Source organism: Manis pentadactyla, chromosome 7, assembly GCF_030020395.1.
Source record: "Manis pentadactyla isolate mManPen7 chromosome 7, mManPen7.hap1, whole genome shotgun sequence".
Taxonomy (NCBI): domain Eukaryota; kingdom Metazoa; phylum Chordata; class Mammalia; order Pholidota; family Manidae; genus Manis; species Manis pentadactyla.
Genome location: NC_080025.1, coordinates 23,566,413 through 23,580,631, shown reverse-complemented (window position 1 = coordinate 23,580,631; position 14,219 = coordinate 23,566,413). Strand labels below are relative to the sequence as shown.

The 14,219-nt window shown below is 43.7% G+C and overlaps 1 protein-coding gene across 10 annotated transcripts in view; it reads right to left on the bottom strand.

Moving 5' to 3' along the window:
* The window catches only part of UNC5D (unc-5 netrin receptor D), a 582,780-nt gene extending 570,867 nt beyond the window's left edge, over positions 1-11,913 (bottom strand). For all 10 annotated transcript variants that reach the window (XM_036894362.2, XM_036894357.2, XM_036894359.2 and 7 more), the window contains exon 1: positions 11,555-11,913. In XM_036894362.2, coding sequence (XP_036750257.1) covers positions 11,555-11,657 — 103 coding nt within the window. In that variant the 5' untranslated portion in view covers positions 11,658-11,913. The remainder of the gene's footprint in view (positions 1-11,554) is intronic.
* Positions 11,914-14,219: the final 2,306 nt, after the last annotated feature.

Below are 14,219 nucleotides of genomic sequence, written 5' to 3'. Positions count from 1 at the left end.
TCATAATTACAACCCCTAAGTAGAATTCGTGCCTCATATCGAAATTACCGAGTATCATAATTCCTCCAAGTGGTAAAGATACCTCAAGACAAATGCTGGGCATAGAAGCCACAGGGCATAAATCTGCAAAAAGTAAAAAGCTAACCTTTTCAAACAATATTGCTTCTCTCTCAATTGCCAACTTTACATTTCCCTGTGTGGCCACAGAAGATGACTGGTTAGCCAGAGACGGGTAAGATTCCTCAAGGGAGGAACAACCTAAGACAGGTATGGTCGCAGGGGGGCCATCAGGTGAGAAATTGGGGATCAACAGAGGTGAGGCTTAGAACCTCACCCCCCGTTTTGAAAGAAATCTTCTGCATCCTTGGATATTTTGTTGCCCTTGTCTAGCTTGCATTAATACTTAGTCTATAGGCACACACCTGATCATCTACATGTGCCCTCTTACAGCACTAAACTATGTTTTCTACCTTTATCTTGCATCCACCTACCACTTCAGCATTTTATTAAAAATAATAATAATAATAATAATGGAGAAATGTGGGATTCACATATAAATCAAGTATAAAAATCAAACAAATAATCATAATTGACCTGATTGTTTATAGTTTATAGTTCATGATGTGTGATCAAAACTGAAAGTTTCTGTGATGACTGCCCTTGCACTGTTCACCATGTAAGAACTTACTCACTATGTAAGAACTTGATCACCATGTAAAAACTTGTTCGTTATGCTTCAGAAGTTTGGAGACTTTTGAGAATTAGCCTTGGGGTTGATTAATGATTGTGCATTGAGTCCCCTATACAGAATTTTATTGTTGTTAACAACCATTTGATCAATAAATATGAGAGATGCCCTCTCAAAAAAAAAAATTATTGCCAGTCACTCTCTTTGGCTGCAACCTTATGGCCCTTTAAGGATATCCCTGGCATGTTGCTGCCATCAAAAGCTTTCTCTGGAAAAAGCACAAGTCAAATGCATGCGCACATTTAAAATCTGCTCCACCTAGTGTCCTCTAAGTGTCCAGCCATTGTAGTCATTTGAATAACACCTCTCATAACAGTCCCAGCTAATCATTCAAGCTGGAAAATGCTACTGTCTCACCACATGTGAAAACTCAGACTTAAACAGGGAAAAATGGAAACTGGAATTTACTTTTCCAGATAAGACTTAGTTGCTGTGCAGCAAATACCACACTAAAATTATGTCCTTTGGGTAAAGCATGAGGTTCCCCACCCTAACTCCTGGCACTAACATCACATAGTATTAGTGGAAAAGAAGTTAATATGTTCTTTCCAGATTTTCAGATAACTAGATTTTTTAAGTAATTATAAAGTACTTAGGATCTATGAGTAATTGTAGTGGATCCTAAATACTAGTTCAGCATTTGTTCATACTGAACAGACTTATTACCAAGGATGCAGAAATGCAACAAAAGTTTATGATTCACCCCCACATTTCTTCCTAACACAAATCTGTAATGGAAACCCCTTTTGCACTAGCAGTTAGCTCTGCTGCACTAAACCAATTTAAATCTCTGAAATCACAGCCCCAACATTATACGATTAGGAACAATAATCTACCTAGCCAAAATTTTTAAAAATCCATCCTGTTTCAAAGGTATTTAGAAAAACATAAAAATTTTTAAGAAAAGGAAAACATCCTTTTTAACAGAAGGGTCAAAAGATCAATAGTCTTTAGTTTTCTCGTATTCTTTTAAATTCCTTTTGTCTCTATTGATTACCTTTGTTATTAAAGGACTGAAAAGGGAGAAAGCTAAGAACAACCTTGAGCAAATGAAGATGTGGATTCAGGGGCAAGCACTGACAGAAATGACTGCTGGAAGCTGAGACAGCCACTTTGCCTCTGGACGTTGGCTGTTCATGTACAGATTTATGCTGGGCCAAGAGATGTTAGGGTCCTCTTCGGTGATACAATTTTATGATTTTTCTTTACAAATGGGAAACAGAGGTGCATAGAAACCCAGTGATCACATTAGTGCCCATCAAACGTTAAAAAGGCCACTTAGCTGCTTTCTGTATTCTGCCTTTAGACAATGCTCATCCACAAAGCTAGAAAAAGCTTTACATGCATAGCTTAACCAGAGAATACTTGAAAATGAAGATCAGCTGGCTCCCTGATCCTTTAAATCTCTTAACAAAATGTGAGAAAGTCACTGATTTGAGACACATGGAAGATTGAGCACTCTATCTAGTGAGTTTTGAGTCTAACGTGTTTCATTAAGATAACTGAGAAGACTTCAAATCGGGAAAATGAACATGAAATTTCATAAATATGGTTTCTATTAAAAAAGGAAAAGTCAAGTCTAGCAACTGTGGGTTCACACACCCCAAAGAACATCTGTACAGGTGGAAACAAACCACGTTAGCCACTTTCCACTCAACCCACTTCTGTTGCTAGAGTTGCACATGTTCACATTAATTTACAACCACTGTTTAAAAACAAAACCAGTTCATAAAATTAAATGCCTTTTATTGCTGGTTCATTCTTGAAATGCTTAAGCAAAGGCTTAACAGCATCATTCCTGAAGTTCTACTAGCTGGTCCTAAAAATTCTAGTTCTAGAACATTTTTTACTGAAGGTTTCATACATATTTTAAATGCCAAGAAATGTTTCCTGAAACAATAGAAACACTGTGAATAAATGGTACTGAAAACAATGGATAGCACCACAGAATGTTAGAGCAAGGAGGAGCTTTAAAAGTAATTCAGTCATTTCCTCTCATTTCAGAAAAAGATCCAGAGAAAAAACTGACATGTTGAAGGAGACAGGCTGTGAGCTGCCCAGCCCTCCACAAGGCTTAAAAAGGAAAGGGATTTGGACTTGAGGAAGAGACAGGGAGCAAATCAGAGCTGTTCAGATGGGAGATGCCATGGAGAAAAACAGCCATGGATACCCAAATCAAGAAACTGACTTTCAAATCAAAATTGTGTCTACATTGAAAGTTTAACTGTTATTAATGGCATTTAAATTAATAGCATAAAATTCTAATGCATTTGCTATAATGATGACATATGACATTCCACTAATACATAATACATACACAGATATCCGTGCATTAAAGCACTTATCACCTTGACAATTATTAATAATTGGCTGTTAAGTGATAGTCTTCCCTGCTACCGGATGTGACAGGGCAGAGCTATCTTTTCACACTGCTCCCCCAGAGGTTGAGGTGCCTCTCCAACTGTTTGCTAAATTGAGAAAATATCCCAATTTTGTTGTTTTTTGCTCTAAGGTGGAAATATTTAATGACGAATCTTTTATTCAGCTTTATTTCTTTAAGGCAAGCCCCCAAACACAACACACCCACACACCTCACAGTGACAAATCCTGTGAACCTCCTGATGGCTTTTTTTAAGAAAAACAACTTTGGAAACTTCCTGATGCACGCCACGGGCAACCACCTTAGGAGGGTGACGCAAGGGCTGTCTACTTGGATGCAGGAGAATTTAACTTTCCCCAGCTCCCTCAACACACATTATTCTGGCAAAGACAAAAAAAAAATTGTAGTCTGTATTTCTTTCTCTCTTTTTAAAAATAGGTTAGATAATTCTTAAAGACAAACTGATGAAAATTTTAATCGGAAGTCCAGCTGCATTGTGCCACTACACGACTTTCAAATACCAATTAATTTTTATTTATTTTATTATTTTATTTTTGCTATCATTAATCTACAATTACATGAAGAACTCTATGTTTACCAGGCTAGGCTTCCCCCCTTACCAAGTCCCCCACACATACCCCACTACAGTCACTGCCCTCAAATACCAATTAAAAGACTTTAACCTTGAATTACACCTATACACAGAAATTTTAAAAAGTGCACACACTCAAAATAATAAAGACAAAGTATTCAGAAAGCTATGTAGATAGAGGGCTAGTATATTTCTACAACGTGTTTGGTGTCTATAATGGCATCTTTAAAAATAAAGCCACAATATAATTAATTTGTGATTTTACATATTTCAGTGAACACTTTAATTCCTTTGACTTTTAAGAAAACAGTTTATCAGGTCCCTCAGAACATTTTACACACCACTTATTCTAAAGTCTTGAATGCCATTTTTAACATACTCAATTTTATTTTCCTCCAATTTTACTTTCTCTCCTGACACATTCCCTCCTGCCCCTTTGCCCAGGCAGAGCCATTTCTCTCTATAACCATGAGAAATGTAACCTCCTATACCCGAGAAGGCAACACGGATCACTCAGAATTTTCATTCATTTGTTCACCCTCCTCTGTCACACGTGCTCCTGCATCCACAGTCCTGTCTCCAAGGTCATGTGAGCAGAATGTTGTGTCTTCCAACGTAAGTGTAACCAATCTCTTCGGTAATAAAACAGAATTGCATGGTAAAGAAGTCAAAAAGGCCTGGATAAACCATGTGGAGACTCAGCTTCTAGTCCTTGTATTATCACTGCCGCCTGTCCAGCCTCGGTTGAAAAGTCTCAGCCTTCGCTCCATCACCTGTTCAATCCCAGGGTGATGTGATAATACAAAGCAATCACAACGATGAGCCTGGGAGGTCGAGGTCCATGTAAATAGATTGTTATTCAAAACAGCCGTCCACTGATAGTGTCATATCTTACACTTAATCATCTTTCTAGAATAGTCTATCTATCTAGGAGTGTAGGCTTTACAATCTGTACCAGGAAAAACCCGTAAAACCCTCTTACAGTTAATTCCTTCCCTGAAACTAAACTTTCCTGAGTGTTTTCTCACAATATTAAGTTTTAGAAGTTTTAGTCTAAACATCATTTATACCATAGCATAGTAAGCATGGAGAAATATTATTTAGCAAATGTGACTGGACAAAGTCTGCCAGGTGCTAGGTAAGCATCAGTAGCACAACAGGCCTGTCAAGCAGGGATAACTGCCTTCAGCAGACAGACAGACAGACCCAAACACCACCCACTCCAGCTGGGATAACGCAGCTATGAGGGGAGCATCTGTCTCCCAGGGGAACACTGATTGCTCTTTTTGACTATCTGGTTTTGTTCCACCCCTCAGTTAACCACGGCCTCCTTTTCTCATTATCCTGCACTCCAGATCCTTTAATGTGTAGGTCAGTCAAGAGGCACAATGAAAGGGAGGAGAAGTGAAGATGGGGAAGAAAAGCCTCTTACTAACAAAAATCTCCCTTGCAAAAACTGTTCAACTTCTGGGGGACTCAGTTTCCTCCTCGTTAAAAGTGGTTAATTAGATGCAGACACAAATTCTCAATCACTTCAAAATAAAATTCAAAATTTTTAAAATAAAATGCTGGAAACAAGACATTGTATTATGTCAAGAGTGATGCTCCCTGAATGGCTATTAGTTTCATGAGGGGCTGTGTGTTTGAGTTAAATACTTCTGCTTACCTGTTCTTACACTGGCCTTTTAAAAGTTATCTTACATTTCATAAGGGCTTGCAAGTGAAAAACAGTATTAAAAATAAAAAACTTGAATTACTGTTATCTATGGCCCTGATATGCAAAGTGTAGTCCATGGAAGCTGTCTTCTGGAAGCTTATGAGAAATGCACACTCTAAGGCCCCTTCCCAGAGTTATTAAATCGGAACATACATTTTAACAAGATCTACAGCAATTCAAATGCATATTAACATTTGAAAAGCATGGATTTGTGAGTTTCAAATACTACCAGCTCAGCTTCCATAACCCAGCAGGCTTCCCCTCCTCTCCCAGATTTTACTAAATTCAAATAAAGATGATAACTACTAACAACTGTTGTTAGCAGAGGCCACCAAACAACTCTACACAACATGCCACAAATATACAGAGAAAAATTCCTCATCCAATTATTTAGAAAATCCATCTGCTTTTATAGTAAGTTATCGAAATCTGTGAATGATATTACACAAAACATAGCTATATTGGTAGGCTACCACTGGTCAGACCACTTCAGAGTGTGCCTGCCTGCCAATCACCTGCCTTCCAGAGGGTCTGCTGTGCCATTTCCCTTGGACTTAACCTGAGAAATTACAACACTCAATTCAGTAACAAGAAGGCACCTGTAAGACGTATTCTTCAAGTTCCACACTGGTGCAGCGATGTTTTCCTACGTGCTTGCTCCTGCCCTCCCAACACCCCAGGTGGGAGTGGCAGGACACACGAGCCAAAATCTTGCCATCTGGGGAGAAAGGCTCTTTTTGTGCACTTCATGGGCCAGAAATTTGAAGACAGAGAGTCAGTATCCAGGGAGGTTGTCATTGACCTCACTGGGCAGACAGTTTTCAGCTTTCCAGGTTCCTTATTTACAGAAGTAACTGTCAGAAAGAACTGGTCAGATGGACGGCATACAGGCCTCACCTTCCTCTTTTCCCACAGTATGAGCAGTTTAGGAAAATACCTTACGTCCTGAAGTGGTCTGATCAAACTGCATGTTTGGATTTTATTTTACCCCATAAACACAACCCTAGTATTTGCCCCTGATTTCTAATTCAGCAAAGTGGGGAGGGGGTGGGAGGGCGGGGAGAGCTGTCAAGCACAAAATACATGGCACGTCTCCACTTTCAAAGGAAATATGCCTAAAGCAAAACAGAGTTCTGCTTGGATGTCTAACAACACAAACTGAACACATTAACATCCACCTAATTCTGAAAATTATCTACGCACAGCATGTGTATGTGCACAATAAGGCCATACGATGCAATGTGGCACAAACAATTAAAAGTTCTTCTCAAAGTGGAAATGCAAAATAGAACGAATATCTGTTTTCTATAAATGAATCCAGCCATCTGCCTCGAAAGAGCAGCAGCAGGAATATCCGAAACCGCAGAAACAGCAGCCTCTGGTGTTAACAGTCTATTCTCAAAGCTCATGCTCCACATTTCCCCGGCAAACAAGGCTAAAAATACAAGATACGCAACAAATTGTCTCTTGGGATCTGCCATTCCAGGGATGGCGTGTTCAATCAGGGTAATATTTTCTGTTGAAATTCAAAATTGGAAAAAAAAAAAAAAAAAGCAAGCGATCATATTAGAAACTGGCATTTAGAATTTTAAGTGGAAATCCAATCCCAAAGCGTATCAAGCTGAATGGTGAGAGGGTGGTTGTTTTCATACAACATAAATCTCTGAGATTTATCTGAATATATTTATAGACTTATTTAAGCTACTCTAAATTCCTCTACAATGCTCTTAGTTATAGAGATATCATTTTAGTACTTTTGTCATCAAAATAAAAGGATTATTTTCTTCTCAGTGTAGCTTAGAAAACCGTCCTTGTTGTAGGCTCTGAAGTTGGACTGCGTCAATTCAAACCCAGGCCCCTCCATATTCTAACTCCTTCGTGGCCTTGAGCAAGTTCTTTAATCTTCCTATACCTTTCTTTGCTAATTGTAAGAAAGATTACTTACCTCCTAGATTTAAGGATTAAATAAGTCCGCATATGTAAAGCATTTAAAATAATCAATGACACACACTAAATACAATATTTACTCTTACTATTTCATAGGGTGCAAACTGCCTTCTCTTAAGGAATAGGCATCATATAAAGACTGATAACATGATGGTGCTTCCCAAGCCAATGATGGCAACTTGAGAGAAGCTATGAGCTGCTAGGGTCTTTACCTAGAGCGCCTGGCTTTGAAGGACAGAGGAAGCCCCTGCTGGACATGCTGTTAGCTCATGAAGGCATCAGAATAAGGGGGGCAGAGGAGAAAAATATGAAGTGGCAGGTCAAGTGGCACTGCCTGGAGTATATGAGGCAATCAGGGTTAAGGACAAATGTGCAATCAAGAAGCAGGCACATCTGGGCTGAGAGCACGGATGCCTGTCCATTAAGAGGACAACACCCTGTACCACCACCACCTTCCTTCAGAGAATATTATGGAGTGTGTCTCTCTGTGCACCCGTCTTTGGGATTCGGTTTCAATACATGGGGTTTGGGTCTCGTCTCCATATTAAAAAAAAAAAAAGGTGCAAGGGAATGGTGTCAAATATTCCCTCTCTCCTGACCAACCATCCCTTGATAAGCCTTTGAAGTTGACAATACCATACCTGGGAGCAGGGGGATGCTAACAGGTTCACAAGTCACTGAAGCCACAGACAGAAAAGTGCCTCCCTCACTGATAACCATCAGGGAGCAGATCTACCTGACCGATTTGGTCACACAGCATTCCTGGGGCTCCCCAGGTTTTCCCACCACGTGTGGTACCACTTACGAGAACCTCAGAGCCGCAGATGGGTGAGTCCAGCAGTGAGGAAGGACTGGCACAGGGGGATACTATACTATTTTCATAAAAGTGAGGTTATGAGGAAGGTTGAAGAGTTCTGGCATTATAGGGCCAGGTCAGAACAGGTGAATCATCTGAAGAACTGGGATGCTGGAGAGATTTCTTGAGCAGAACACTTTGCCAGGTAAGACAAGGAAGTACCGCTGGACCCCCAGCTGAGAGCACAACCAGAGAGTCAGAAAAAGACGACTCCTGCAAGAAATCGAGAGAAAAAGCTCTTTTCTTGTTGCCCTCTGAAGGGCCACCAGGTTTTGAGGAAAATGAACAGAATGAGAAAGGGTGCAGCTAATATGCTTCATTAAGTAGGAAATGACTATAGATTTAAAACTAGGTGAACTAAACAGACAAGTGGACTTAAGTATGCATAAAGCACATGATCCTATTGTGCCTATAAAATAAATTTGTACTTCTTTTGCCCTTAATGCATTACTCCAGTTATTTTAAGGCAGATTTCACTGTCCAGGAAGTTTGTTAAAACTAAGGAGTTGGATGGAAGCTCATCCAGCCTGCCTGCCTTTAGACCAGACTATCTCACGTACAGTATCAAATACAGGAATCACAACCCCATCAACAGCAGTGCTCCTTTTCTTCAAAGAACAAAAACCAATCAGTATGACAACATGATGTGGATTCAATTAGCACTTGGCAGGTCAAGAATAACTTTTAAAACAACCTTCTTTTAAGTTGGAAAGTGTTAACATACACAGTAATCATGGCACCAAAGTGCCTTCCTTACAGTACACCACCAGTCAGGAACGTTAATTCTGGAGATAAAGTCTTGCTCACATTGGGAGGGAACCAGAACATTGCTCTGGGGCCACCACTACTTCCTGCAGGCAGTCCTTTGCCCCAGGTGGCTTCCTCTCTCAGTACACTCAAAGCCAAACCTCTGAACTCTCCCTCTGATTTACAGAGAGTTTTACATTAAGTATGGATAGAGAGAAAAAAAAGTTGGCACAATCATCTTGAAAACAAAGGATATAAAATTGTAAAGAAAATGCTACTGAATCATTAAATACTCTCATATCATTAAAGCAAATGGCATAATTCTATGTATCCTGTTGTTTACAGACAGCAGAATATATTGGTTCCAATCAACATGGAAGGCTTGCAGAACAAAAACTATTTACTTGAATAAATAAGAACAACCTAGGGCCAACCTTAGAGAGTCTGGTGAGATCCCTCAGCAAGCATGCCAGGAGAGTACACACCTCACCTTGCTTTTAATTAAGGAGCTTCTTTAGGGCTACAAAGTATCATTGAAACACACTCTTTGTTCTGAAAACCCCAATTGTGCCCACCTGGCCAAACCAGGTGCCTGAGGCTTCATAGGTTTCAGGGCCTGCTTACTGCTCATCACTTGAGGAATCTCTGACAGACCTGAAGGGTAATGGGCTTCATGCCCCAGAAAGTAAAATATTATGAGGGAAATATTAGTCAGATTTACTGCTCCACTCCATGTGCCGTGAACATTACTATGATCTGTGCAAGACGTTTGTTGTAAATAAGACTGCAGAGTGTACAGTTTGTTTTCCAGGAGACCTTTAAAGAACAGCTTGCAGACAAGAGGTGCTAGCCTTAGTTTCACAGCCAGAAAAACTCCATCCAAGCTTTTGGCAGGTCCCCCCTCTTGCTGGGTGCTGGCTGCAGGACAACTCCACCACCCAAATTCCAAGAGGTCAGTCCATGGAGTCAGTCATTCCGCACTGAACAGCAAGTGGAAACTCAGACATTCAGATCAACATTGAGGAAAGAAAAGGCCTTCTTTTCCCCATAACAGTGTATTAAAAACAACAGAGTTGACTTTGCAAGAAGGCATTCTCCGTAGTAAGTGAAATGGCTGAAGCCTGTGCTTCTTGCAGCAAGAGAAAGAACTATGCTTCACCACAACCCAGTGTGTACAATCACGGAGCCTCATTTTTAGACCTTTCCTGCTTTTTAAAAGGCCTGATCCATAAAAGAAAAAAAAAACTTTTCAGGAAATGAAATGCAAATAGTCAGTGAACAGGATCAGAAAACGTAAAGCCTCTATCCGCCTTTTTTTTTTAAATTCTTCATTCCAGGCAGCTCAATTGCTTTTAACACACCGTTAGCTTTTATATTATAAATGAGATTATAGTGGCTCTTTTGTGAACGTCCTCAACCCTTTCGCCTTTTCCTGCCTCCCTGCTACCCAGAATGTGTTCGGGATAGCCAGCAGGGCAGAAGAGAGATGGTCAGATCAGTTTCACCTCTTGCCAAACAAGCATCAGGTGAATCATTTAGAACAATTATATATTCTAAGTCTAATGGATGACATGCAGAGAGAGAGAGAGAGAGAGAGCGCGGTAGAGGAGGGCGGGAAAGAGAAGCTTCCGCATTATTTCAAAGGTAAAGCCACAATGCTCAAGCTAGACCTGAAATTGCCTCTGATCATCTTCAAAACAAGTCGGTGGGATTTATCTTTAAGTTGATGCTCTCAGCCCTCACTCAAGGTGGAGCTGAAACCAGTTGCAAAATTTCACTCTGCTGGAGTCCATAGGATCCAGGAAAATGAGGTTTACGTTTCAAAGTCGGAAAGAAGCAGCGGGTTCTCAGCTCCCCAGTGGAGCCCCGCGCTCATAGCTCCCTGGCTGGAGCGGGCTGTGGGTAGGAGGGAGAAGGGGCACCGGGTGAGCGGCCTCGGGCCAACTGCTTACCCTGAAGAGGCGCGGCGGGCGCGGCCGAACGCGGTGGTGCACGCAGCTCGCCCCTGCGCGCACGCGGCCTCCTCGGGAAAGCCAGAGCAGGGCTGCCTCGGACTCCGGGTTAGTGTCGCCCGAGGGATGTCAAGCTCCGCGGACTTCAGCTTGGGTGTTGCTCCCCGAAGGGAAAAGGCGCCCCCTCTATTCAAGCCCACCCTACAGAGACTCCCATCAACTATCGCACACCACGATGGGCGCCCACCCAGGAACGATCTCACGCCTTTTAAAAAGTGGACAGGGCAAGGAAGACCGAGGTTGGGGTGCAGAGGTGGGTATTCTAGTCTGCAGCAATTGGGGAGGGCTTGGGAAATGGAGCACGCAATGGGAGTAAAGGGTCGGGGCCCCGGCACGGCAACCTGTAGGATCGCGGCGGATCACAAACTTGGGGTGGGAGCCAGTGGTCCCCTCGGAGGTCCTCCGCCCTGTTCCCACCCTGCCGGGCTCCGCTCGCGGAGCGGTGCAGGGCGCAACTTGGGGAGCCACAGCCACGGGTGCGGGTTCCGCTTCTCGGGCTGGCGCTCGCTCGCCCTGGACCCCGGCCCCGCCGCCCGCCACCATCCCAGCGCTTACCTCGGGCAGCCGCAGCTCCCGCCGCCCAGAGGCAGAGCCCCAGCCAGGGGAGCCAGCGGCGCGCCCCTCCGGCGCCTCCTCCTGCGGCGGCCGCTCTCCCCATGCTCCTCGCCCGTGCGGGAGGACGGCGCCTCTCCCACGCCCGGGGAAGGCTCGGCGGGCCAGGGGCCGAGACGAGCGGGTCCCGGGGGGCTTCCGTGGGTGGTCTGCTCCGCGGGGCTCCCTACGGCAGCGGGGCAGGGTGCTCGGCGCCGCCGCTGGCCGGGCACCCACAGGCGGCACGCGCCCCCATAGCCTCGCACGGCGGGGTCACCGCTGCCGCCACGCCGCCGCCGGAGTCGCTCGCAGCGCCGCCGCCGCCAGCAGCGCTCCCGCCGCAGCCGGGCCCGGACTACCGGGCGGAGGAGCGAGGCCGCATCGCTAATGAGACCCCCGCGGCCGCCCCTTCTCCGCCCCTCCGCGCGGCAGCCAATGAGCCGGGCCGGGGCGGGGCGCGGCGGCCGGGCGCGCGGGGCGGGAGGCGGGCAGGCGCAGGTGAGCCCGCGGCGGCCGCCCGGGGCCGCAGGTTCCTCCGCTCTCGGCGAAGAGCGCGCCCGGGCGGAAGGCAGCGGCCCCGAGCCCGGCGCGGGGGGACGCGCACACGCCTGAGGCTGGGAGCCCCGCCGCGGGCCTCGTGGACGCTAACCCGGCGCCGGAAGACGTGCACATCTTGGAGCCTCACTCAGCAGCGTGCTGCAATCAAGAAACCTCTGTGCTGTTCAACTTCGAGCCATTTCACAGTCCTGCCTCTCCTGCTTCCAATTTTTTTTAACTTATCAGACATCACTTCTGAAAAATCCAAAGGGAAAAGAAGAAAAAGGACTTAAATGCCACGTGGGGAAAAATAACGCTAGAATAAACCCATTAGTGCAGCTATGCCAAACATGCACGCAAATGAAAAAAATAAGTGGAAAATTACAGTCAGGGGTGCATTAAAAGGGGTATGTGATTGATTTTTATGTTTACTTTCTTTCTCCGAATGCCCTCATCTGTGGTTCCGGAATCCTCCAACTTTTCGGAAAGCTCGCTCCTTTCTGCTGGCCTGTTCTTGTTTTAATCGGGGCCCTGGGAATTGCCTTTCCTCTAAATATCAGGGAAAGGAGAGTCGTGCTGGGCCTCTGTAACAAGGAAAGATTTTCCTTAAAAGTGTGGTTTGTTTTGAATAAACAGTTTAATCTTCAACTGCTTTTAAAAGGACCTCATGGCTGCCTCTCATTCTTCCAGAGTCGGAGCACAGCATTCTTCTCACAGTATTGAGCCCCTAAATGGTGCCGGAAACCTGGTCAAAGAACGTGTCCCCTTTTGCCTGGTTGACCCCAAAAGAAAATGAAGTCCAGATTTGAAAAAAAAAGACAACCTTCCCAACAGTTCCCCGCCATCCACACTCAGTATTGATAGTTAAAAAAAAAAAAAAAGCATCTCTTGCTGAAGTGCTACCTGCTCCCAAACACCTTTCTCTGGAGAACAGTTTAAAGTGAGGTAATTGTTCTGGATGAGGTAATTGTGCTAACTCGTTGTCTTATGAAGAAAAAGAGGATGATAGGCAGAAAGATTGATTCCCTGATAAGCACATACGCCTTCCCTCTCCTGAGTGTCACTGGACAAGTGAATGATAGCGGAAGGAGCTGATTGTATCCTTCAGCCTGCGGGCAGCTCGATAAAAGGTTTGGGACCTGGTCTGGAAAGCCAAGCTCTAGGGAATGAGCGCCTTCGAGCAAAGACTGATGTGGGGCTGGCTGGGGACTTGCCTGAAAATTTCTTTAGATTCTTGGTGAATGAGGGTTTTGTCCTTTTCCTCTGCGAAGGTGAGTGGAGAATTAATCTACCAAATATGCTTTACCTGTTTCCCAGAAAATAGTCATTCATCCTCTAACTTTCCTTATTCTTCAAGACTGTGTGACAATTCTTTACAAATTCTTTTTTTAAAAAAGAAGAATGAATTACTATGTTTCCAAGGTAGTATTTAAGTATTACTACTGTTCCCAGAGGGGGACAAAAGTATAAATAGTTTTATTTTGAAAAAAAATCTAGGAAATGGATGCGCTAATATGAGGTTAGTAGTTCAAATAAAATTACAATGACAAATGAGAGTATGGAGGGAAACCAAAAATCATCCAGTGCACATCCTGTTCAAGGAAGGGTCCTTCATATGTATGTTTTTAGAGAAGAACCAAATCCTGAAAGAAAGGAACCATGATCCCTGTTTGCAGTTGAGGAAAGGCGGGCTTGAGTATACAAGTGGTTTGCACATTATCACATAAGTGAGTGGCTGAACATCAAGAGTGAGACACCAGTTTGTGCAGTTCTAAACCCAAGATGAGGGTTAAGGTCATGTCCTTTTAATCCGTTTTTCAGAGCTAAAGACATTGCCCCTCACCCTCCTTAGAATTATTTAGCCATTGGGCTGTAAGAAGCTGGGTCTTCAGTATCATCCCCACGTATTAAACACCATGGATTAATCATATACCACGGACTAACTATGTTCCATATACTAAAATACCCTGTATTAATCTAATTCTGGCTATTTTTAAAATATGTATAAATTGTACTCCATTCCATTTGGAGAAATAAACTGAGTAGTCACTGCCCCGGATCACTGTCGCTGGCCAGGAACAGCAGCATGGCG